This window comes from Polyodon spathula, chromosome 15 (genome assembly GCF_017654505.1).
Source record: "Polyodon spathula isolate WHYD16114869_AA chromosome 15, ASM1765450v1, whole genome shotgun sequence".
NCBI classification, from domain to species: domain Eukaryota; kingdom Metazoa; phylum Chordata; class Actinopteri; order Acipenseriformes; family Polyodontidae; genus Polyodon; species Polyodon spathula.
The window spans coordinates 20,243,447-20,266,248 of NC_054548.1; the positions used below are offsets into that span (position 1 = coordinate 20,243,447).

At 42.6% G+C, this 22,802-nt stretch overlaps 1 protein-coding gene and 1 long non-coding RNA gene across 6 annotated transcripts in view; both read right to left on the reverse strand.

Annotated features, from left to right (window-relative positions):
• The window catches only part of LOC121328005 (hepatocyte cell adhesion molecule-like), a 33,625-nt gene extending 15,801 nt beyond the window's left edge, over nt 1-17,824 (reverse strand). For 2 of the 5 annotated variants that reach the window (XM_041272424.1, XM_041272422.1), the window contains exons 1-3: nt 17,653-17,823; nt 4,432-4,722; nt 2,306-2,548 (exon numbers count right to left, since the gene is read on the reverse strand). In XM_041272424.1, the coding sequence (XP_041128358.1) occupies nt 2,306-2,548; nt 4,432-4,722; nt 17,653-17,716 (598 nt within the window). In that variant the 5' untranslated portion in view covers nt 17,717-17,823. Of the gene's footprint in view, nt 100-2,305; nt 2,549-4,431; nt 4,723-17,652 lie in introns of all 5 variants that reach the window. The other 3 variants (XM_041272421.1, XM_041272420.1, XM_041272425.1) reach the window with 2 other exon arrangements.
• Nucleotides 17,825-19,868: 2,044 nt separating this feature from the next.
• On the reverse strand, nt 19,869-21,891 carry LOC121327944. The gene is made up of 2 exons (XR_005951624.1): nt 21,776-21,891; nt 19,869-21,368 (listed from the first exon to the last, which is right to left on the reverse strand). It is a non-coding gene; the product is annotated as an uncharacterized LOC121327944 (long non-coding RNA).
• Between the last annotated feature and the right edge of the window lie 911 nt (nt 21,892-22,802).

The following is a 22,802-nucleotide window of genomic DNA, read 5'->3' on the forward strand; positions in this document are numbered from 1 at the left end:
TCAAGGACATTTACCTTTTTCCAGAGCAAAGGCGTCTATTTTTTCTCAAACAAAACACAAACATCTCCAGATCTGGTGAAAACGATTCAGTGACATTGTCTATAATAGAAAAAAAATGAATCGCAGCTTTGTTTACATCCAAGAGCTGTCACGTAAAACACAGACAGAGTTTCACTGAATTACAGCCAGGACACACCACCTTCCAACATTGAAATACATACTTCTGTGTGGGCTAGGAAGGAAGTGGGGGTCGTCGGGCTTGTATAATAAAATAACAATATTGTAGGTTATACATAAAAACAAAAAATAAACATGTACTTTATTGTAATATGTGTCAAAATGACGTGTCTGGCGGTAGTAGGTAGAAGTGCTTATAAAATTGTTATTTTTGCAAATCTGCCGCTCAAAACGGTGTCAGGATATCTAATATACAGTGGCTTGCAAAAGTATTCAGACCCCTGACCAATTCTCTCATATTACTAAATTACAAATGGTACACTGAAATTTCGATAAGTTCAATATTTTATTTTAAAACACTTAAACTCAAAATCAATTATTGTAAGGTGACATTGGTTTTATGTTGGGAAATATTTTTAAGAAAAATAAAAAACTGAAATATCTTGCTTGCATAAGTATTCAAATTTAATAGAGCCACCTTTCGCTGCAATAACAGCTTTAAGTCTTTTGGGGTAAGTATGTACCAGCTTTGCACACAGTGTCAGAGTGATTTTGGCCCATTCTTCTTGGCAGATTTGCTCCCGGTTGTTCAGGTTGGTTGGGCGACGCTTGTGGACTGCAATTTTCAAATAGTGCCACAGATTCTCAATGGGATTGAGATCAGGACTTTGACTGAGCCACTGTCCTGCTGAAAGGTGAATTTCCTCCCAGTATTTTCCTGTATTTTGCTCCATCCATTCTTCCTTCAATTGTAACATGATTTGCCCAGTCCCTGTTGATGAGAAGCATCCCCACAGCATGATGCTGCCACCACCATACTTCACTTTAGGGATGGTGTGTCTTGAGGCATGGGCAGTGTTAGGTTTGCGCCACACATAGCGCTTTGAGTTTTGGCCAAAAAGCTCTATCTTGGTCATATCTCACTACAAAACCTTTTCCCACATCGCAGCTGGGTCACTCTCATGCTTTCTGGCAAACACCAGATGCTCTTTCAGACAGTACTTTTTGAGTAATGGCTTCTTTCTTGCTACCCTCCCATACAGGCCAGTGTTATGCAGAGCTCTTGATATGGTTGACTGGTGCACCATTACTCCACTCCCAGCCACTGAACTCTGTAGCTCCTTCAAAGTGATTGTTGGCCTCTCTGTGGCTTCTCTCACAAGTCTCTTTCTTGTTTGAGCACTGAGTTTTGAGGGACGGCCTTTTCTTGGCAGTGTCTGGGTGGTGTGATGCAGCTTCCACTTCCTGATTATTGATCCAACTGTGCTCGCTGGAATATTCACACACTTGGATATTATTTTGTACCCTTTCCCTAATCTATGCATTTGTATTACTTTATCTCTAACTTCTGTAGAATGCTCTTTGGTCTACATTTTCCTTCAGATTCACAGCCTTACCAATGATCCTTCAACAGTGGGGTTTTTATCCAGAACATGTGACAGCAACTTTAATGGTTCACACGTGGAGGCCAATGGTGAGGTAATTGTGTCCTCGTTTGGGCAATTTCTTTCATCGGTACAAAGTGGGAGCTTCCACATCACAGGGGTTGAACACTTATGCAAGCAAGATATTTCAGTTTTTTATTTTTCTTAAAAATATTTCCCAACATAAAACCAATGTCACCTTACAATAATTGATTCTGAGTTTCAGTGTTTAAAAATAAAATACCAAACAGAACGAAATTTCAATGTACCATTTGTAATTCAGTAACATGAGAGAATTGGTCAGGGGTCTGAATACTTTTGCAAGGCACTGTATATTTATGGAAAAAAAATGTACACCCGAATCTCACCCTCACAATCGGGGGGCGGGGGGGATCGACTTTTACACGAGCAAATACATTAAACTAAGGCCTAAGCTTAGCTATACTTCTAAAATGATAAAAGGAGAATCTATAGTAGTGTTATGTGAAGTAAGTTTTGTTTAGAATCTGGTGATGTAAGCAAAGCACAGACAGTATTGGATATAACAGACAGAGAGAGTTTTGAATCTGTACCTAAGAAAGTGCACCACAAGATGCCAGAAAATGCTTCCCAAGGCTGACATATGAAAGTCAAATAGCAAGGCACCCAAAACGGCAACAAAGAACTTTGATGATGAAGAATCTCTTATTGGTTCAACTACTGACCTGTGACAAAGCAGTTTTTAACAGGGTCACTTCTCGCTTCACTCTTGATGTTGCTGAAAATGCATGTGTACTCTATGTTATCGTTCTCTTCTTTTGAAAGTGTCAGATTTTTTCCCTCAAGAAGCGCCTTGTTCTCACGATCTTCCCATCTGTAGTGGTTGCCCAGGCTCTCATCTCCCTCACAGAGTAGAGTGACTATAGAATCGGTGACAGTGCAGGTTACATGTGGTTTGGAAACTGGTCCTGTAGAGAATTGGATTTCACATTATAATTATTTGTCAACAAATAGCACTCAATCTTATACAACACACTTTATTGTCGTGAAATATATAGTTTATATGGGAAGATAATGGGAATGGATATCTATTAAATAGATAATGAACAGTGTAAATTGATCTGGATTTAATGAATCAATATATGTTTTTTTCAATGTTAGACTTTGAGGTGGATACACAAAGCTGTACATTTTTGTGCACCATAATAACATTATACAGAACTTGGCTTGATCTGGGTTTCCATTGTGTAATACCTGGCAATACTCTCAGAAACTTCAGGCCTCAGCTTCACCACCTCAGCTACATCACCCCTCAGCTTCACCACCTCTCAGCTACATCACCCCTCAGACATATCACCCCTCAGCTACATAACCCCTCAGCTTCGTCACCCCTCAGACATATCACCCCTCAGCTACATCACCCCTCAGCTTCACCACCTCTCAGCTACATCACCCCTCAGACACATCACCCCTCAGCTACATCACCCCTCAGCTACATCACCCCTCAGCTACATCACCCCTCAGACACATCACCCCTCAGCTACATCACCCCTCAGCTTCATCACCCCTCAGCTAGATCACCCCTCAGCTTCATCACCCCTCAGCTACATCACCCCTCAACTACATCACCCCTCAGCTACATCACCCCTCAGCTACATCACCCCTCAGCTACATCACCCCTCAGCTACATCACCCCTCAGCTACATCACCCCTCAGCTACATCACCCCTCAGCTACATCACCCCTCAGCTACATCACCCCTCAGACACATCACCCCTCAGCTACATCACCCCTCAGCTTTATCACCCCTCAGCTTCATCACCCCTCAGCTACATCACCCCTCAGCTTCACCACCACTCAGCTACATCATCCCTCAGACACATCACCACTCAGCTACATCACTCCTCAGCTTCACCACCTCTCAGCTACATCACCCCTCAGCTTCATCACCCCTCAGCTACATCACCACTCAGACACATCACCCCTCAGCTACATCACCTCTCAGCTACATCAGACAGAAATTATACCGCAAGATTTGGATTCACTCAGTTTGTGCTAAAGATAATCCTTTAGCTTCAACACAACTGGATAAGCAGTTTTCTAAATATATGTCAAAATGTAAATGAGACAAGCAGACAAACAGCCTCTATTTTACCCAATATACTGGTCCTTACAAAGCTACATCACTAAAGGACTAATATCCTTCTGGATATACAGCTATGGCCAGAAGTTAACTATATGAACATAATTTCGATCTTTTATTTAACATCATGTAATCGAAGAAACTACCAAATTATATTGTAAAAGTCCACCAGAAGCCATAATAATAGTACAGTATTTCATGTTAGATTTTGAAATGTCAATTTTTTTAATTTCTCAGTTTTTTCTTAAGTACATGGAAAACTATAAAGCAGTATGTAATGCAATATGTTAACGCAACATTATTCAGCAGGATTCATTGAATTTTATGAAGAAAAATTAGTTAATTCTACAGGGTAATGCAAAACGTTTGGCCATAGCTGTATAACATTGGTGTTGATGTACAATATGTGTTGGAAGGTTTACGACCAAGAGGAGGTATACCCACCTCCACTATATTTACCAGCCTGAATATGCATCCTAGGCAGGGGACAATAGGATGACTATGACCCCTGTGTAATAATTAGGGCCTGGGTGGAGGAATAATCGGTGAAAGCTTTGCATTTAGTGTTCTATACCTCAAAACATGTTTAAAATATAAATGATATGTTGGTGCTATGGATCCTTTTGCCCAAGGCACAATGGTACATCTATCATTTTACATTTAATTCAATAAGCAAAACAAAACAAAACAAGCAAAAACAAAAACTTACTGTACACTTTTAGTTTGAATTTCAGGTACTGCAGCTGTTCGTTAATCTGTAGTTCTGCTGTGTACAATCCATCCCACCGATCTGTGATATTATTCATTTTCAGGCACCCACTTGTAATGTTTAATTCTGTTTGATTCTTGAAATCCCCATAATATAATATTGTTTTAAATAAATCATATTCTGCAATTTTATTGTCGCCCAACTTCCATGTAATTTCTTCCAATTCACCTTCGAAGACTGGACATAAAACAATGTCTTTATTCTGTAAGCCATCAATGTTTTCGATTTCACCTAAAACAAACAAAGAAAAATAAATAGATAAACAATCAAGCACATGCTACATATAACCTGATGTGTCGTCTTGAACACCCTGGTGCAATGTGCTGATCAACTTAAATAAACTCATAACAAGGCTTCAACCACCCAAGGGAATGCCACCTAAGTTACTGGTGGCTCATGCACTAAACATACACAGCTGCTGAATGCAAAACACCTCCGTATGCAACAGCATATTCACATCACACTTTTCATGGAGTAAAGTTATGCAGTAAACCTGTAAAATATATATATATATATATATATATATATATATATATATATATATATATATATATATATATGGGCTTCTAGATTTCAGTTTTTATTTTCCATCTTCTCCCTCCCTTTAAACTTGAATTAATAGTTGTTAAGCCTTAACTGAATACCAGATTGTTTAAATTAGCGACGCACTACTAGAAACTAACACAGTGGAAATCGGTGATTAGAGCCAGAAAGAACAGCAGGTTCAAATAGAATCTGGTGAGACCAATGCACGTCGGTTGTTAATTCAATCAAGATATGAGGGTAAAAAGAAACAGCTTCCTTTCGTAATTAGTTTTTGATTAAGAAAGCGACTCGTCTCAAAATATGTTTAAAGGGTCATCACATTAAAATAAAACCTGAAAACCAGAAGCCCAATGCACATAGTAACAACAAACTGTTGTAGACTTGTCTGCTTTGTTGCTTTGTCTGTGAAATGTGTTCTAGAGATCATACTGAGATTAAAACATTTTTAAAAAATCGATGCAGAGAAATATTTTTTTTGTAACTTTACAACTGTCAGATGTGCAAGACATTGTTGAACAAAATGTTTTAGTAAATTAAATTTTACATTATTGCAATGTGCCAAAACAAGCTGAACCATTTGGGAACTGCTGTGTTTTATTAAAATCATGTTAAAACTATTTCATAGTCTATTTGATATGTGTTACACACACGGTGCATTTAAATTAAAGTGGGTTTTATTTAACAAGGAGATCATTCAGGTCACTCATCACGGTATCTTTTTCCTCATAGCGCTCAGACGGGGTTGTCAACAGGCTCCAGAATCTCAGGACACTACGGCAGGTCAGGTTTTTTTTGCAGTTTTGTATGATTGCTAAACACTTTATTCAAAAGATTATCAAAATGTTCAAAACTCTTAAAACAGAACTGAGTTCCAAAATTCTAAACTCAAAACACATTTTCACGTGTTTACATAATGCAAAATGCTAAATTCTTACCCACCCACTCAATTCTTTAAGTGCCATTACCTCTCTTAAATAGATATTTCAATATATGCTAATATCTATTCTTGCAAAATATTTTATATTATTTTTTAATTTAAGATTAGTTCTCATTATTGCAAATGGCCTTGTCCATGTGAGAATGCAGAGAAACTGATAATTACTACATCACTAAATAAAAGGCTGTGAGGAAACAGTACCAGTTTGTTACAACATAGTGCAGGCTGCAGAAGTTGCGGGTCGTGGTTGTGGTTGTGGTCGTGATAGTGGTCATGGTCGTGGTCGTGATGGTGATCAAGGTCAACAGCAACCAAGATGTGCCGTTATCTCCAATGAAATCAGAGCAACCAGAATTGACCATGTAGTGAACAAAGGCTGGTCATTGAGAGCAGCTGGACTGGTCATCCAACCCAATCTGAAGAGGTCAACTGTAGCCTCAATAATCCAAACACTGCATACTGAGAACTGATAAGTCAAGTGTATAGAGTATTGGATTACACAGCATGCACATTTGTGCAGTATTACAGTAATTGTTGAAAGGGTATGTTTACAGTAGTGTTGCTGTGAAATATTTTGCATTACTGTACTGTTTTCAGAATTGAAAGGAAAGAAGGCAGTGACGGGCTTCACGGTACCCTCACTGCTGACCAGGAGATGGCGATAATAGAAATGGTCCAAGCCGAGAATGACATTCGCTTCAGGGAACTCAAAAGAAACATTGTTGCTGACAACAACGTGTTTCGAGGGTTTGATTCGATAAACACAATCAAAATCGGACATATTTTGAAAAGGCACCAAATCACAATGAAGCAGATCTATTTGGTGCCTTTTCAAAGAAATGAGGAAAGGGTGAAGGCATTGCGACGTCAATATGTTCAAGTAAGTGTACAGTTATTTTAGAAGTACTACAGTAATGGTATGAACAGTAAGCTGCATTATACTTCTGCAGGTATGTGGGCTGTGTTCTGCAGTACAATAGGAGGGTGGTGACCATAGTTCTGTGAATTGTGAAAGTGAAGTGTAATCAAGGGTGCTGGAACTAGGGGTGCTGGGGGCGCGGCAGCACCCCCTGGCATTGCATGGCTTCCATCATATACAGGGGTTACAGTTTTGTTCAATGTCTTTCAGAACCCCCACTTTAAGAATCGTTCCAGTGCAGTGTAATCACAGCTGAACATCTATTTTTTCACAGAGGAGGATGGAGTTTGATGCCTGTGTTTTTGCTGCTAGAGTGAATAGTTTCAGTTTATGAGTTTTTAACTTTTTCACAAAAGAAAATTGTGTTTTATCAATCAAAAAAATAAAACTAACTAACTCACCTCTCTAAACTGCAATGTATTCGACATGCACAGCGAGTGTGAATTGTTTGAGCAGTTTGGTAAATGTATTTAATTGTTCAATTGTGGTGGCGATCCTATTCGGAGAGCCTCGTAACAACGATTAATCATATTGATTGAATTTTTTATACAGTAAACAATATCTATCAAAATAGCGCAACGCCATTAGATAACTTTGCACTCACCTGCACTCTTTCATTTACCCTTGTGGCAGCAGGTAAAGTATCTATTTATTTAATATTTCTTACTTCTACAGTCCCGCCCAGTCAGAGACTCAGAAAGCCAACTTATGTATCAGCTACTGTATAGGTCTGCCAGATGGAAATGATCCTCGCAGGCATGTGTGTGCTTTTGGTAACAACTATGTAAAACAATTCAATTAATTTAGCGCCAGTTCGCACAATTCACACTCACTTTACTGAATACATTGCAGTTTAGAAAGTTACATAACCTGACCTGCCTTAAAGTGTCCCGAGATTCGGGAGCCTGTTGGCAACTCTACTCTCGGACCAAGTGACACAGGTTGAAACTTCATTAAAGAAAATAGTGGGTTATGACAAAGATGCAGCTCTCCTTTCTTGTAAAGGTAAAGTAAACAGTTGTGTATTTTGATGTTTCTGTTGTGGGGGGAGGGGGCTAGCAGTAAATTGTGTATGTTTCAAACTGAAATCTTATTCAGGTATATATTTGCATTTGGTAATAAAAATACTATTAACGAAAAGGATCAAAACTATAGATTGTGTGCGTCCCTTGTTAGTAGCTGCCAGTCTGTTTTTCATTCAACAGTTTCCTTCAGTTTTCTTGATAGTTTTTTTTGTAGATTCGGTATTCAGCCGAATCTTTTGAGATGGATTCAGTATTCGGCAGAATTCAAGAAACCTGGATTCGGTGCATCCCTAGCATATAACGACTATAGGGGGCTTACTGTAAGTACAAAAAGATACAGTAAAATAACATCATACTTTGATATGAGAGAGGGACATGTGTACAACACATCTGCAGTGAAATTAGGAATGTCCAATGCAAGTTATTTGTAACACCGTAGATGCCAACCTGCATAAATAGCATATAACGAATAGGGCTGATATTGGGCTTACTGTAATTAAAAAAAGCTACAGTAAAATGATCTAATACTTTGACATATGAGAGAGGGCCCTTGTGCCTACAGAAGGCAAAGCAGGGTCTACCACATTAATATGGTAGAACCTGGAGAATGGATACGGCGTAGCCCAGCAAGCCGCAGTACAAATATCAGACATTGAGACACCCTTGAAAAGGGCCCAAGATTTAGTCAACCCTCCAGTGGAGTGTGCGGCTACCCTACCAGGTGGGGGCAAGCCAGCACCATAATATGCAGTCGAGACTGTTTCCACAATCCAGTGTGACAGATGATGCTTAGAGAGGGGCTGTCCTAGGATCCGTGTCCCGTGACAGAGAAAGAGCTGGTCAGACTGACACAGAGCTCTTGCCTTATGCACATAGGATCTCAGTGCACGTACAGGGCAGAGGAAATTCAATCTCTCATCCTCCATAGAAGCAAATGGAGGGGGATGAAAAGACTACAGTTCCACAGGCTGGTTAATGTGGAAGGCTGTAATCACCTTGGGGAGAAAAGTGGGGTTGGTGCGCAGCGACACCCTACTGTCATCCTCCCAAATACGCATGCAGGAGCTGTATACAAACAGCGCCTACAGCTCACTGATCAGCTTAGCGAGGTTGATAGCCAAGAGGAAGGCTGTCTTCATAGACAGATACTTCAGCTGTATGGAGTGTAAGGGCTCAAACGGGGCCTTCGTGAGAGCCTCTAGTACAATATTAACCCTTTGCGGTCCTATGTCGGACTAGGTCCAACATTACGATTTTCCCTTTCTGGTCCAATGTCGGACCCTGTCCAACATCATCGAAAAGACGTAAAGCACAGGTCTCTAGTCGTTTTTTCTCCGGAAAAAGCAGAGAGAACGATTCAGTGAATGAAACCAAAAAAAAAAAAGGGGCGTGTGAGCAATAGCCCTAGCAGCTGCACCATACAGGGACAATCTGACATAAACAAATGAGACAGCTGCTTCCGCATCCAGCATTCAAAGAATATCACAGACATTTGCAGAGCTTGAGATGTTACAGTAATAAAATAATGACTTGGATCGCATTATTGAGGAGTTTGCTGATAAAAGGGAACACCACAGGGGGCAATGCGGCTTCTCTGCCGAAGCAAAGAAATCGACCTGCGCCTTCCCGAACCGTTTCGAAAAGCGCTCCACCGTCTGAGAGTGGAGTCGCCACTGACGGACGCAGGCCGTTCCTGGAAAGGAGGTCCGCTGCCCAGTTCACCGCTCTGGGAATGTGCGTCGCCCGTAGGGACATCAGATTCTTCTGAGCCCATATCAACAGCTTGAAAGCTATACGATGCAACCCTGGGGAACGTAGGCCTCCCTGCTGGGTGACATATGTCACCACTGTTGTGCTGTCTGTCCAGATCAGCACATGTGTACTGCTCAGCACTGGGAGGAAGTGGTGAAGAGCAAGGAACACTGATTGCAACTCCAGCAAGTTTATGTGCAGGGATGTCCAGCGGTCCGACCAGGATCCGCAGACTCCTCTGTCTTCCCAGACCACTCCCCAACCCAGATTGGACGCGTCTGTCGTCACCACTTGGAAGTTCAGTACTACTCCCATTTGCACACCTTTGTACAGGTGAGAGGGAACCCTCCCCCAGCGTAGGGCTGCTGAGCACGCGTAAGACACAGTCAGCCAATGGTGTCTGTTGCATTTGGCATTGAGGTGAAATGCATTTGGCATTGAGGTGAAATGCTGAGCCACGCTTGCAGTGGGCGCATGCGAAGCAGACCCAGCTGAATGGCCAAGATAGCTGCAGCCATCAGATCCAGTAGTTTTTGACACAATCTGACGGTGGCCTGCGATCCCTGTTGAAACAGGGAGAGGCACCCCTGTATAGCTGCAACCTTGTCGTCTGACAGGTATCGTTTGGAGTCCAGCTGGAGCCCCAGGTATGCGGTGCACTGCAATGGTGTAAGCCGACTCTTTGCATCATTTAAGGTGAGGCCCAGCCTGACCAGATGCTCCATCCCTACCATCGTGCTGGCCAGTGCTCCCTCAGGATAGACTTGCAGCAGTGTGCTGAACAGGAGGCGCAGCTCCATGGCCACAGGCTTGGGGAGCAGGGCCTTGCACAGTACACCATCCAAATACGCAGTAAGCACACTAGCTGTATTAGCCAAGCAAGTTGCCTGCGCTTCTGCTGCGTATGCGTACCTCCTCCAAAAAATCTGGGAAGGCCGGGAACCTCTGGGGGCGGGGGGCCAGCGCCTGCGTCTGGAAAACGGACCGGCGTGGTTCAGTCGTTGGCATCCCGGGGACCTGCAGGAAAGCTGCAGCACGTCCCATGAGTGTCAAAACGGAGCTGGACAGAGGGGTGGTACTGGTCTCTGAGACACTCTCAGAACCAGGCTCTTCCTCAGCAAGGGTCTCACCCGCATCTCCAAGGAGAAAGAAGCTACGTCACCCGAGGCTGCTATGGACAGCATGTCCTCCTATGCCAGCTGAAACAACCCTGCCCACCCCTCCTGCACTCCCATGGGAGAGGGATGGTATGGAGATTGGGGCTGCGGAACCTGGACAGGGGCCTGTAAGGCCTGTCTAGCCAAGAGCTCCAGGACCTGGGTCATCTGGGCCCTGAGGTCCATAATGTCCCTTGCCTTGTGGAGATAGGGAGTGACTGCGGGCGGCCTGTGCATTGGTTAAACCGCTGGCCGTTCTGGCCGTAGAGGACTCTCTCTAGCCGTGCCTCCTTCAGTCGGGGCTGAAGGGCCTCACAGACACTACATGCCCTGTCCCTCTCGAGGGCCATGGTGGCATGTGGTACACCCAAGCAGCGCACGCAGAGGGTGTGCTTGTCCTCCTGCGGGATGCTGTCGTTGCAGGCCGTACAGGGATGAGACCCCGACATAGGCCTGGCCTTGTGCATCAGTACTGGGGCACTGCTTGCACTGTGTCGAACACTGGCAAGTGTCAATGTAGTGTATACAACCGCTGGTGTTGCAGCAAGGGTATTAACCTTGCACACCTTGTGCCAAGTACCGTTACACTGGGTACTGCGCAGCACCGTGTGTAGGTTGACCAGTGCCTATGCTACTAGCGCAACGTGTATCACATGCACTGTTTGCACTGTGCATCCCAAACACCGTGCATACCAGGTACCGTACACTATGTGAACAGAGTCCCATGTGTAATCGCACTAGAGTGGTACAGGTAGCAGCACGTGTGCACACGTGCATTGTGCGAACAGAGCACTGCACACACCGAGTACTGAGGGAACTAAGTGCACCGTGTATCGTGCACCATTGTTGTGCACTACCACTACAGTGCTGGGCACCGTGTGTCGCTTATACTAAGCACTTGTGCTCCGAGATAATAGTATTGGGGGGGGGGGGGGGCAAACTTGCGGTGGGTGAGTTTACTCAGCGAGGTGGTGGGCTTTTGCAGCCAGCAGGGACTATTCAACAGCAGGGATACGGCAAGGCCTAGCCTCATGGAGGACAGCGAGGCTGGAAGAGTCACTCAACAACGGGGGTACGGCAAGGCCTAGCCCCGAGGAGGACATGTGTACTCAGGAAGAAAGTAAAGGGCAGAGAGTACACTGTTTACAAGGCCCAACTCACCGAGGTGGCGGGCCTCTGTGGCCGGCACCGTCTACTTGACAGTGGGGATATGGCAAAGGCTCGCCCCGTGGAGGAGAGCGCGGCTGGGAGGTCACTCGACAGTGGGGATATGGCAAGGCCTAACCCTGAGGAGGACACGTGTACTCTCGAGAAGAAAAGACAATCATTCGCAAATGAATGCACAGGCAGTCGCTCACATATGGCAGACAGATAAAAAAAAGCGGCCTACCACGCAAGCGAGGAGGCTACTGAAAGTAAGAAGGGTCTTTTAAGTCATTGATTCCAGAAAAGCGGCAAGCTGGCTTTCAGCACTAATGCAAGGGAAATCCAACAAGACTCAATTCGACTCGAGACACTTTTTCCTTATCCACACTTAGCTAGACATAGAGGTCTTACCTTACAGTCTTGAGAGGGAAAAAGAGGAGAATCTTCCTGTGATTGACAGTTTTATTCCCTTGGTAGGTGGGACCGAGTGTGTCATCGCAGGAAGGGGCCTATCGGCAGCTCTGGTATAGAGAGCTCAGCAATACCTACCAGAAGGGCAGGAATATCCCATACTAATGTAAGTGGTGGTTGTCATCGAATTGAAAGGGAACTATCTATACAAGTTAAGCGCCTGATTGCAAGATAAGTGTCTGATAGCTTGACCAGCATTTCAAAACTGGCTGATGGCTTTCAGAACGTTAGGTTATTACCATATCCCTGGTTCCCTGAAAAGAGAATGACAACCATTACCGAATGGGAAGAGCCTCTCTGACCGTCAATCACTGAGCATATATACAAAAGCTAACCTATCAGGGCCCTGCTGTGAGGGGGAAGTCCCTCCCACCTCCTGTTGAAGAGGGACGTCCTCACAGTAGCACATCGCCATTTTCTTTCGAAAACAGTGGTCAGCTGAGGACATGACTTCAAAGGTTTTCCTTTTCTTTTCAGGGAACCAGGGTTATGGTAATAACCTAACGCTCCCTTTCAATTTGAATGACAACCATTACTGAATGGGCATGCCGCCTGTAAAACTCTAGAGCCCAGAGAGGGTCTCGTTCGGTTTGTAACATTAAGGCGGTAAAAACGCAGAAATGTCTGACTACCTGTCCATGTAGCAGCATGGCATAAATCATCTAAGGAGGCGCCATGAAGGAAAGACCACGAAGTTGCCTGGCCCCTGGTAGAACGGGCCGTAATGTCCCCCGATAACATGCGCTAGACGTTGCTTCGATAGGGCCTGACCTCTACAGCGGGACCCGTAGCAGACAAACAACTGGTTGGACTGTCTCCAGGACAACGCTCTATCCAAATAACATCGCAGAGCCCGAACTGGGCATAGCGTGTGTTGTCTACAGTCCTCCTCTGACTCGTGCGGGGGAGGTCTGAAAGTTTCCAAAACCACTGATTGGTTAATATGGAATGAGGATACCACCTTTGGCAAAAAGGATGGATTTGTTCTTAATGTTACCTGTGAGTCACTTCCAGTGAAAGCCATACATGTGTCATCGATGGACAGCGCATGAAGCTCACTTACTCATCTGGCAGACGTAATGGCTATTAAAAATGCCACTTTCAATGAAACAGAGCGCAGTCTGCTGACGCCATGGGCTCAAATGGGGGACCCATAAGGGCCCGCAGTACCAGTTCTATATCACACTTGGGGACCATATTTTTCATGGTAGGACAAAGCCTCCGAGCCCCTTTAAGAAACTGCACTGCCAGGAAATGTGCCCCAGCGGACACCGAGTCAATTTTGTCATGGCACACTGATATTGCTGCCAGGTATACCTTCAAAGTGGACGCTGATTTTCCTGCATCAAACATGTGTTGTAAGGTTAATATTGTCTCAATTGGGCAAGGCACCAGTCTTGGAAAACTTTCCATTTATATAAGTACTGGGCTCTAGTGCTCGGAGCCCTAGTAGACTGTAGTGTTTCTACTACTGCATCTGGCAAACCTCATCTGAATAGACAGCTCCGTTCAACGGCCAGACCCAGAGTTGCAGCTGGGCGGGGTTTGGGTACCATAATAGCCCCTCCACTTGGCTCAGGAGGTCCTTGTGCAGAGAGAGCTGCCACTGCTGATCCGACAACATGTCGGAGGGGAGAGCAAACCAGGGGGGTCTCAGCCATCTGGGTGCAACCAGCAAAACCTGTGCTCTCTCCACCCTGATCCTCTCTAGTGTCAGGGGTAGTTATGGTAGTGGAGGAAACACATACAAGAGCCCCTGTGACCAGGGGTGAGCTGACGTGTCTACTACCAGGGGGCTCGTCTCTCTCCATGGAGAACCATAGGTGGCAGTGAGTGAACTCGGCTGTGGCAAAGAGGTCGACTCGTTCAGGTCGAAACCTCTCCCAAATCTGTTTCACCACTGTGATGGAAGTTTTATCTCTCAACTTCCTGCAAGGCACAGATTCAGCAAGACAATAAGTTTGAGCAATTAAATTTAATAGTTAAAGTTTGCAAACCTGAGAACAATCTCAACACACACAGGTGTTAGGAAACCGAACAAAGTTCTGAGCTCCGCAGAGCTTGTATGCATAATATATACCTTGTAACCTATAGTTATTGCGAGCCAATCACAGAAGCTTAATTCAATATTAGCAGATAGCAAGAACTTGGAAGATTAAGATGAGACCAATCATAACAGCTTATTCTAATTACAACCCCCCCCCCCCCCACCCCTGAAACAAAAGTAAGTCAGTGACATTTCCTGAAGTGCCACGGAAGCAGCTTGTGATTGCTATAAAATAGAACTTCCTCTGTCTAGATAAACGTCAGTACAAACAGACAACTACTGATAATAACACATTATTATATTATACCTAAATCTTATAACCCGTAATAGCATTTAAACCTGAGCATGGAAACCTTAAACAATCATAGCAGTAGCAGCATTAAAGTGCCCCATCAAATTATCATGTAACTAATATCATAACTACTTATAATAAACTTATTATGACTTTAGCGAACATTTCTTGTTCCTCCTGGCACCATGACAATCTCTGTCTTGTCACGCAGGCTCTTTTGCAATCTACTTCAAAGCATGACTAAATATGGACATTTCGTGTATTTCTTGATTTTAAGCATTATAGAAAATAAACTTCAAACTACTTACTACATTGCTGTGATCCCCTTTTAAGTCGCACAGGCTAAGCAAACCCACGTACAGACAGCTCAGAGGTTAATATATAAATTGCATAAGATGTAATTTTCCCACCACACCACTCAGGGGAGACTGCCACCACTCCAGTGTCTGCCAGCATTGCCTGGACACTCGCACCAGCTGGTACCGACCTTGGACCGGGTGCACCTTGAGCGTACTCACTCCAGGCCTGAAGTGGGCACATTCTGAGAAGCCCTAGTGGAAGGATTGTCGAGGCAGCTGCCATCAGCCTCAACAGCCTTTGATATACTCTGACCTGTAAGTGAGCGTCCTCTCTGAATAGGGAGAATGTGGTCTCCAACGACCAAATCCTGTCTTCCGACAGACAGGCAAGCATGCTCACAGAGTTCAGTTTGATCCCCAGGAACACTGTGGACTGAGACAGTATGAAGTTGCTCTTCTGTTGATGTATTGAGAGCCCTAACTTTGCCACATGATCTATGACCTGTTTTGTGTGCGCCTCTGTGCGTGCTTTTGACTGCGTGCAAACTAACAAATCGTCCAGATAGTTTAGGATCCGAATACCCTGCAGCCTAAGGGGAGCCAGTGTTGCGTCCATACACTTTGAAAATGTGCAGGGCACCAGCGAGAGGCCAAATGGCAGCACGCAGAATTTGTACGCATTGCCTTGAAAGGCGAAGCGCGGGACAGATCGGGATGTGAAAATAGGTGTCTTGCAGGTCGATCAATGTGAACCAGTCACCCGGTTGGATGGACTGGAGGATACGCTGTGCTGTGAACATGTTGAACTTACAATGACGAAAAAGTTGAGGACCCTAAGGTCCATAATTGGTCTGAAACTGCCACCCCTCCAGGGCACCAGGAAGTACCAGGAGTAGAAGCCGCTGAGGGCATCGCTTAGACTTTCCAAGTGTACGGCGTTCTTCCTTTGAAGATTGGCGAACTCCTGTTGAAGGAGTATCGCTCTTGCTGGTTCGACGGTGGTGAGGAGCACACCCTTGAAGGGTGGCAGACCTATGCGGAATTGTAGAGCATATCCATGTCTCATTGTCGACAGCACCCAGGAGTTCTGGGTGCAGCCTTACCATGGGTCGTTGCCGTTGGTCAGTCTGGTTGTGGGAGGTTTTGGTGGTAGTCGGGGCCCCTCAGGGGCTGTCTCCCTTGGGCTTGGGAGGGGGGGCAGGTCTTTCTTAGGCCCCAGTCTCGGTCTCCAGCCGGAGAACCGGTTACCCCTGGCCTGCGGTGGTCCCCTGCAGCTGGCCCTGCCTCTGCCTCTGCCTGCTTGCCTACTCTGGGGTGCAGGGCGGTGTTCAGACCCATTTAGGATGCACACGCCACCTTGGGCGCTGACTGTAAGCTGGAAGCATTGAAAACTTTGAGGCGACCTCTGTAGCCTTGTGGGACCTCTCGAGGCTCACATCAATGGTCGTCCCAAAAGTCTGCCCCAGTGTAATGGGGGCGTCCAGCAGCGCCACCTTCTCGGACTCCACGACCTTGGCTTGCGTCAGCCACAAATGTTGTTTGTTTTGTTTTTATTGGTCGTTGTGACCGATTAAATTGGCGCAGAGGACGACGCCGCGAGCTTGTGGAGTTTCCTCAGAGCACCACTCTCCACACGGTGTATAAACTACACAAGGCCTCGTGTAGAGCAATGGTTAAGAGGGGTCGAAACCAGCTCTAGTCAAAAACTGACGCGAGAATAAAGCCCCTCACAGCAGGGCCCTGGTAGGGCAGCTTTTGTATATGCTCAGTGATTGACGGTCAGAGAGGCTCTTCCCATTCGGTAATGGTTGTCATTCGAATTGAAAAGGAACTGTCTGATTGCTTGACCGCAGTGTTATTTATTTACCTGCCTGAATGCAAGCTGTTTGTTTAAAATCAGGAATAGCCAAGCATGTGATTATTTTAAAAACAAAGCTTTAGTGAAAACAAATCACAAAAAGAGTTAATTTGTTTATTTAATGATTGATATTTGGATTAAAAAGGACAAAAGTATTTTGGTTTAATATATTTGGGATTCCTATTTTACAGAACTACCAGGGATCTAGACATTCAGGACTTTTCTAGGGGCTAGGTTGTGCAGCTCGCTGAACCACGCACGGGTAATACGAAATGAGTTTAAAAATTAAAGAAACAAAGAAAATAAGAATATAACGTGATAAGAATTGCTAGTTAAAGACCCTGAAACGGCGTCTGCCAGACAGTAATTTAACATTAGGGCAGAAGAAAGACAAATGTGCAGATACTACGACAGTTGCTGAAAAGAAAACCCCTTACATGCCTTATTGTAATTATTATGACATATTTTACGATTAGACATAGTTAATTTCACAACTAGCCTATATTCATTTGTACATATGCCAGTCGCTTTAAGAATAGTAGTGATTAACTGCGACTCCGGTTAACTTGACTATAAATTAGACTGTGCCTTTTTTTTTTTAGGGCAACGCCTAAAGCTTCCGTTATCATCTTCTCCAAAACACAAGTTTTAGGTCTATTTTAATGGCATGGTCAGGAAGAATTTAATTAGAGCTTGGAATGTTTCAACTTACCATCCGTTATGTGCTGCACCAGTAGTATGCAAAGGCCGACACGTAATAAGGTTCTTCTTAGCATTTTTGTGTTTTAATTAATTTAAACATATATATGTATGGCACTGCAAATGATTACTTAGCACTGTTGTTCACTTCATCTGGCGAGGGCAAAATGGCAAATGAAGTAAAATGGTCGATAGAAATATGAAAGTGAAAGTGAAACTCACACTGTCCTTGCGTGTTGTTGGTTATTATTGTACGTTAGTATATTTTAGTTTAGACAATACACATCATTCAAAATATAACCCCCTGATCTTATTTCCTAAATTAATAAATCTAAATATCTCCAATATCATATCCTACATAGTGGGTATCTACTGTTTTATTTATTTTATTTTTAGTTCCAGCCCTGGCAATAATAAACATTTCAAACTCCTGAGTATAGTATTTTTAAAAGTGGGAGTGGAGTGCTGTGTGTGTGTATGTGTGTTAGATCGTGATTAATTATTGTATAGTTAGTCCAATAAAAGGTATCACATATCCTTCTCTTTGTTTTAATGTATTAATTGTAACAGAGGCGGCGCCGCGGAGCAGAGTGTAACAGGTCCGTGGCTATAAATAGATGCCATTGGTTGTTGTTGTTGTGTGTGTGTCAGTGTATAATTGCATAGATGCATTACTGTACAGTACTTTGTTTATTATTTGGTGTCTGCCTATCTTCAATCAGGTCTGCAAAAACAATATCACTTTTTTTTTCTACCTGGTTGGTAGAGACATGTACTGTATAGTGACCTACTGAAAGAAACTTGCAAAGTTCAATGACAAAGGCTTTGAAAGAAGTATTTCTCAATATCGTCAAGATATTAAAGTTAGTATGTTTCTTTTATTATTTCTAGCACTAGTAAGTGTATAGTTATAGATGACAGACTGACTTCACACTAAAAAAAAAAAAAAAAAAGTGGAGGTATAGTCCCGATCCCTAGTGGCATTATTTATCAGTGTAGGCCTCTTAGAGATTGGTTTGTAGCATCATGTAATCCTCCAGCTTGGGTTAAAATTGCTGAAAACATTGCCTTCCCCTATAGACTTACTGTTACATGGCCTTCCCCTCCACCCGCTCTGAAGAATAATGTAATCTTTACATTTGCACGCAACATTTTAAAAAGACCAGCCCTTCTTTTAAATGGCTTTAAAGTCATTTTTTTCAGTTCAGGACTCTGCAATAACCCAAACATTTTGTACAAGAAACCTTTATTTAACCTCACTTGGATTAATGTCATATAAGGTGGGTGATTTGTTTGTAGAAAGTGTATTTCCTTCTTTGAGATCTAAAGTATAGATGCTATATTCCTATTGGAGAAACTCGAGTTTACAACCAGATCAAAAAATCTTTAGCCAGTCTAATCCCTCAACTTCTCTGTCCTTATCTGACTACACTGGAGATGTTTTATTAAATACATTGAATTCCCATGGTTTTGTATCCAAGTTAAATTATTTAAAGATAAATTTATCATACAGTAATATTAGTTGAAAGTCATCGATTTACTCCAGTAATTGCATTGTATAATAATAATATTAATAGCAATATTGTATTTTCTTCACCCAATGCCAAATTAAGATCCATTCAGTATGACATTATAAATAGAATTCATTACATTCTAGATTATTAAAATGCGGTTTGAAACAGGATGTCAAGTGCTGGAGATGTGACTCTGGTAAAGGACATCTTTTCCAGATGTTATGGGGTTGTAGTAAGCTGCATGATTACTGGACCACAATATTTAGGCATATTTCTAATAGTCTACAAATACATACCCCCTGCAACCATTTAGTTGCAATCTTAGGAGGCATATTTACTCTTTAAGTTAGTAAATCACAGTCTAAATTACTAAGTGTACTCTACTCCTCATAGCTAAAAGAAATTAGACTAATTTCCTGGGAGGATACTGAACTCCTAGTGTTAGCACTTAGTACTGGGTGTTACTATCTTGGAAAGAGAGAACTATGCTTTTTTAGAAAAGGACTCAGAAAATACTGAAATATGGAACAGAGCACCCTCTTATTTTATGGCTATGGGTTGTAACTAAATTATATCAATGTACTGAACCTGTATGTATTGATATATGAGCTACACAAAGTTATTGTATCCTTTTACTGCAACCACTTTTCCCTTGTTCCAACTTATTTTATACCAGGAGCATATCAGAGTTAAATATACATCTGTGACATTTGTGAAACATTGTAATATACTTTAATATGCATTGATTACATGTAGGCAGATGAACTGAAACATTTGTTGTTATTAGACTGTATATAAAAAAGCAATACAATATGAATTATATCAAACAAAACAAAAACTTCTGTACACCTGCTTCCATCATATCACCACCACTGGGTAGGGGATATTCATCTTTGCTTTGGTAAACATATCCTTGTAATTAGCATTTTAATTTTCAAAATTAATATATTTGAACAATATTAACAACAACCATTTTCAACACTTATCTTAGCCACAACTGTTTTAATAATTAATTTTAACAATGTGGGTTATTAAGCATACTATACTGTATGTCCCAAATATATCTTATCCTAGTAGTCATATATATCATTTCCATTTATTATATAATAATATTGTATTGGCAGGGAGACATATGAGCCCTGCATAAATCTAGATTTTAAAGTGTGTAGCAAAATTTTGTAGTTGTTGGTGTGGAGCCACTAGAGAGAGTGCTGGCTTTGTAAATAAACATCCCCATTTGCAAGGCTTGACATTATAACCATAAAGACAACTTTGAACAGCTTTTTGTCTGATAAACTGAAGTGTATAATAACTGCACAGCAGATAAAAACTACCTATAAGCGTCCATCGCCATGGGTTAGGAATCTTGCTTGAAGATTGATTTGATTACTGTGGTTGAAGTTAGAACACTGCTAGTACTTAGGTCCCACTTAAAACACGATTCTAAAACAACACCCAATGAACCAACCTTCTGTATAATAAGCATAATTCTCAAAGCTGAACTGGCTGACAAAGATGATGGGTGCTAATAATAAAACTGAAGTTCTAGTTCAAAGATGTAAAAAGGCAGCCTACCTGTTGAGCAGTCTGTGAGATGACTGTGGAAGCTACATTTCTATTCTACATCTGTTTTGTCAGACAGGGAAGTTCTTTATGCATTGCTGCAGTCCCAGTAGTGTGGCAGAAAACTTCAACAAGATCGTACACTGTATATTCTCATTCTCGAATTACATTTAAATAGGTTTCAGAGTTACTGAATCACCAGCCCTTGTTGAAAATATCTGTGTTATTAACTCTGACCTTTTTAGATTAATTCATTTTCCATTCCACTGTGTTTCACTACAAAGCACAGCCTGTTCTTGGTTAAGGTTTCTTCAAGTTTTTATTTATCTCTTATTTAATCACAGGTATAGTGGCTTTGGATAAAAACATCTGATAAATGATTAATTAATACTACTACTAGTACTTCTACTACTACTACTAATAATAATAATATAGTGTTGTGCAGTGTGTCTTGTCACTTTAGAGAATGCAAATGTACAGGCACTTTTAGAACAGCATGCAGTATTCGCTCAGGCTATTTACTTTTGATGTAATTTTATGCAATATAATACTGTAATCAGTTCTGTCCTTTGTTCTTGTTACTGTACAGGCTCTTCTCTGTCCTCTTCTGTACTGATATCAGTTTCAGTGATTTTTTTAGTTGAATTTCCAGCTGTAAAAATAAATACATAAATACATTTAGGGTTCTCAACAGTAGATGTTCATATAATTGTTTATTTATTTTTTGTTTGTTTTGTTTTTTTTTGTTTTTGTGGGGGGGCGAAGACGTGGGGATTTAACCAATAGGGAAAGGAAATTCATTTCATGGTCACTGTCTAACCAATAAGTGCATATGAGTTATTTTTGCCTTTTTCTATTTTTATTTGCAGTGTCATTAAATTATTTTGACAGCAGTTTGCACATTTCTCAGATATACATTCTAATTGAATATATTAAATACAGGTTGTGTATTTACTGATGAGAAGTGAGGTTATTTTCATTTGAAACATAACACCATACCGTGATCATTATGTATTTTACCCACTGGTATCCTTGTCCCTTAAAAACACTGCCACATACCCTGGGGCACAGGAGACAGCGGGGTTTCTCCCTGGGGTGCCGGAGACAGCGGGGCTTCTCCCTGGACGCTGGAGACAGCGGGGCCTCTCCCTGGGGCGCTGGAGACAGCGGGGCTTCTCCCTGGGGAGCTGGGGACAGCGGGGCTTCTCCCTGGGGTGCCGGAGACAGCGGGGCTTCTCCCTGGGGTGCTGGAGACAGCGGGGCTTCTCCCTGCGGCGCCGGAGACAGCGGGGCTTCTCCCTGGGGCGCTGGAGACAGCGGGGCTTCTCCCTGGGGTGCCGGAGACAGCGGGGCTTCTCCCTGGGGTGCCGGAGACAGCGGGGCTTCTCCCTGGAGCGCTGCAGACAGCAGGGCCTCTCCCTGGGGCGCAGGAGACAACAGGGTTTCTCCCTCGGGTGCAGGAGACAATGGGGCTTCTCCCTGGGGTGCTGGAGACAGCGGGGCTTCTCCCTGGGGCGCTGGAGACACATTACCACATTTAAAAGACAAAAAAGGTGATTTATGAAGATAAACATATCTGCCAAGACTAAAATAACTAGCATAATAGGGATTATTTTAAAGTATTATACAAACAATCAAACTTGACATTAAAAAATCACATAATCAATAAACATGAAGTTGTTTTCAAAGCTTTCGATCTCAAAACAACATTAAGATTCACCTAACCAAAGGGTTACATTAATCGCACTTGGGCCTGAATTAAATCAAAATTATGGGGCACTATAACTATTATAAAGTATAGCTATGGGGATCACATAAACTCTGATTTCAGGCCTGAATAAAATATTTCGTCACCTACAGATAATTCACAAAGAGCTGAAGCTATACAATAATAATTAGCTCTTATTTTCACCGTCAGTGTTGTTTTTTTCTTTCTGTTCTCATCATACGAGCTGATAAAGAATATATTAAATATATAATAAACACTTCTTAGAAATATAAATGCCAAAGCTAGTTAAAGACACAGGTAGGTGAAATGAAAAGTATTTTTATCAATCAGTCAAGTGCAACAAGAGAACATGACCAG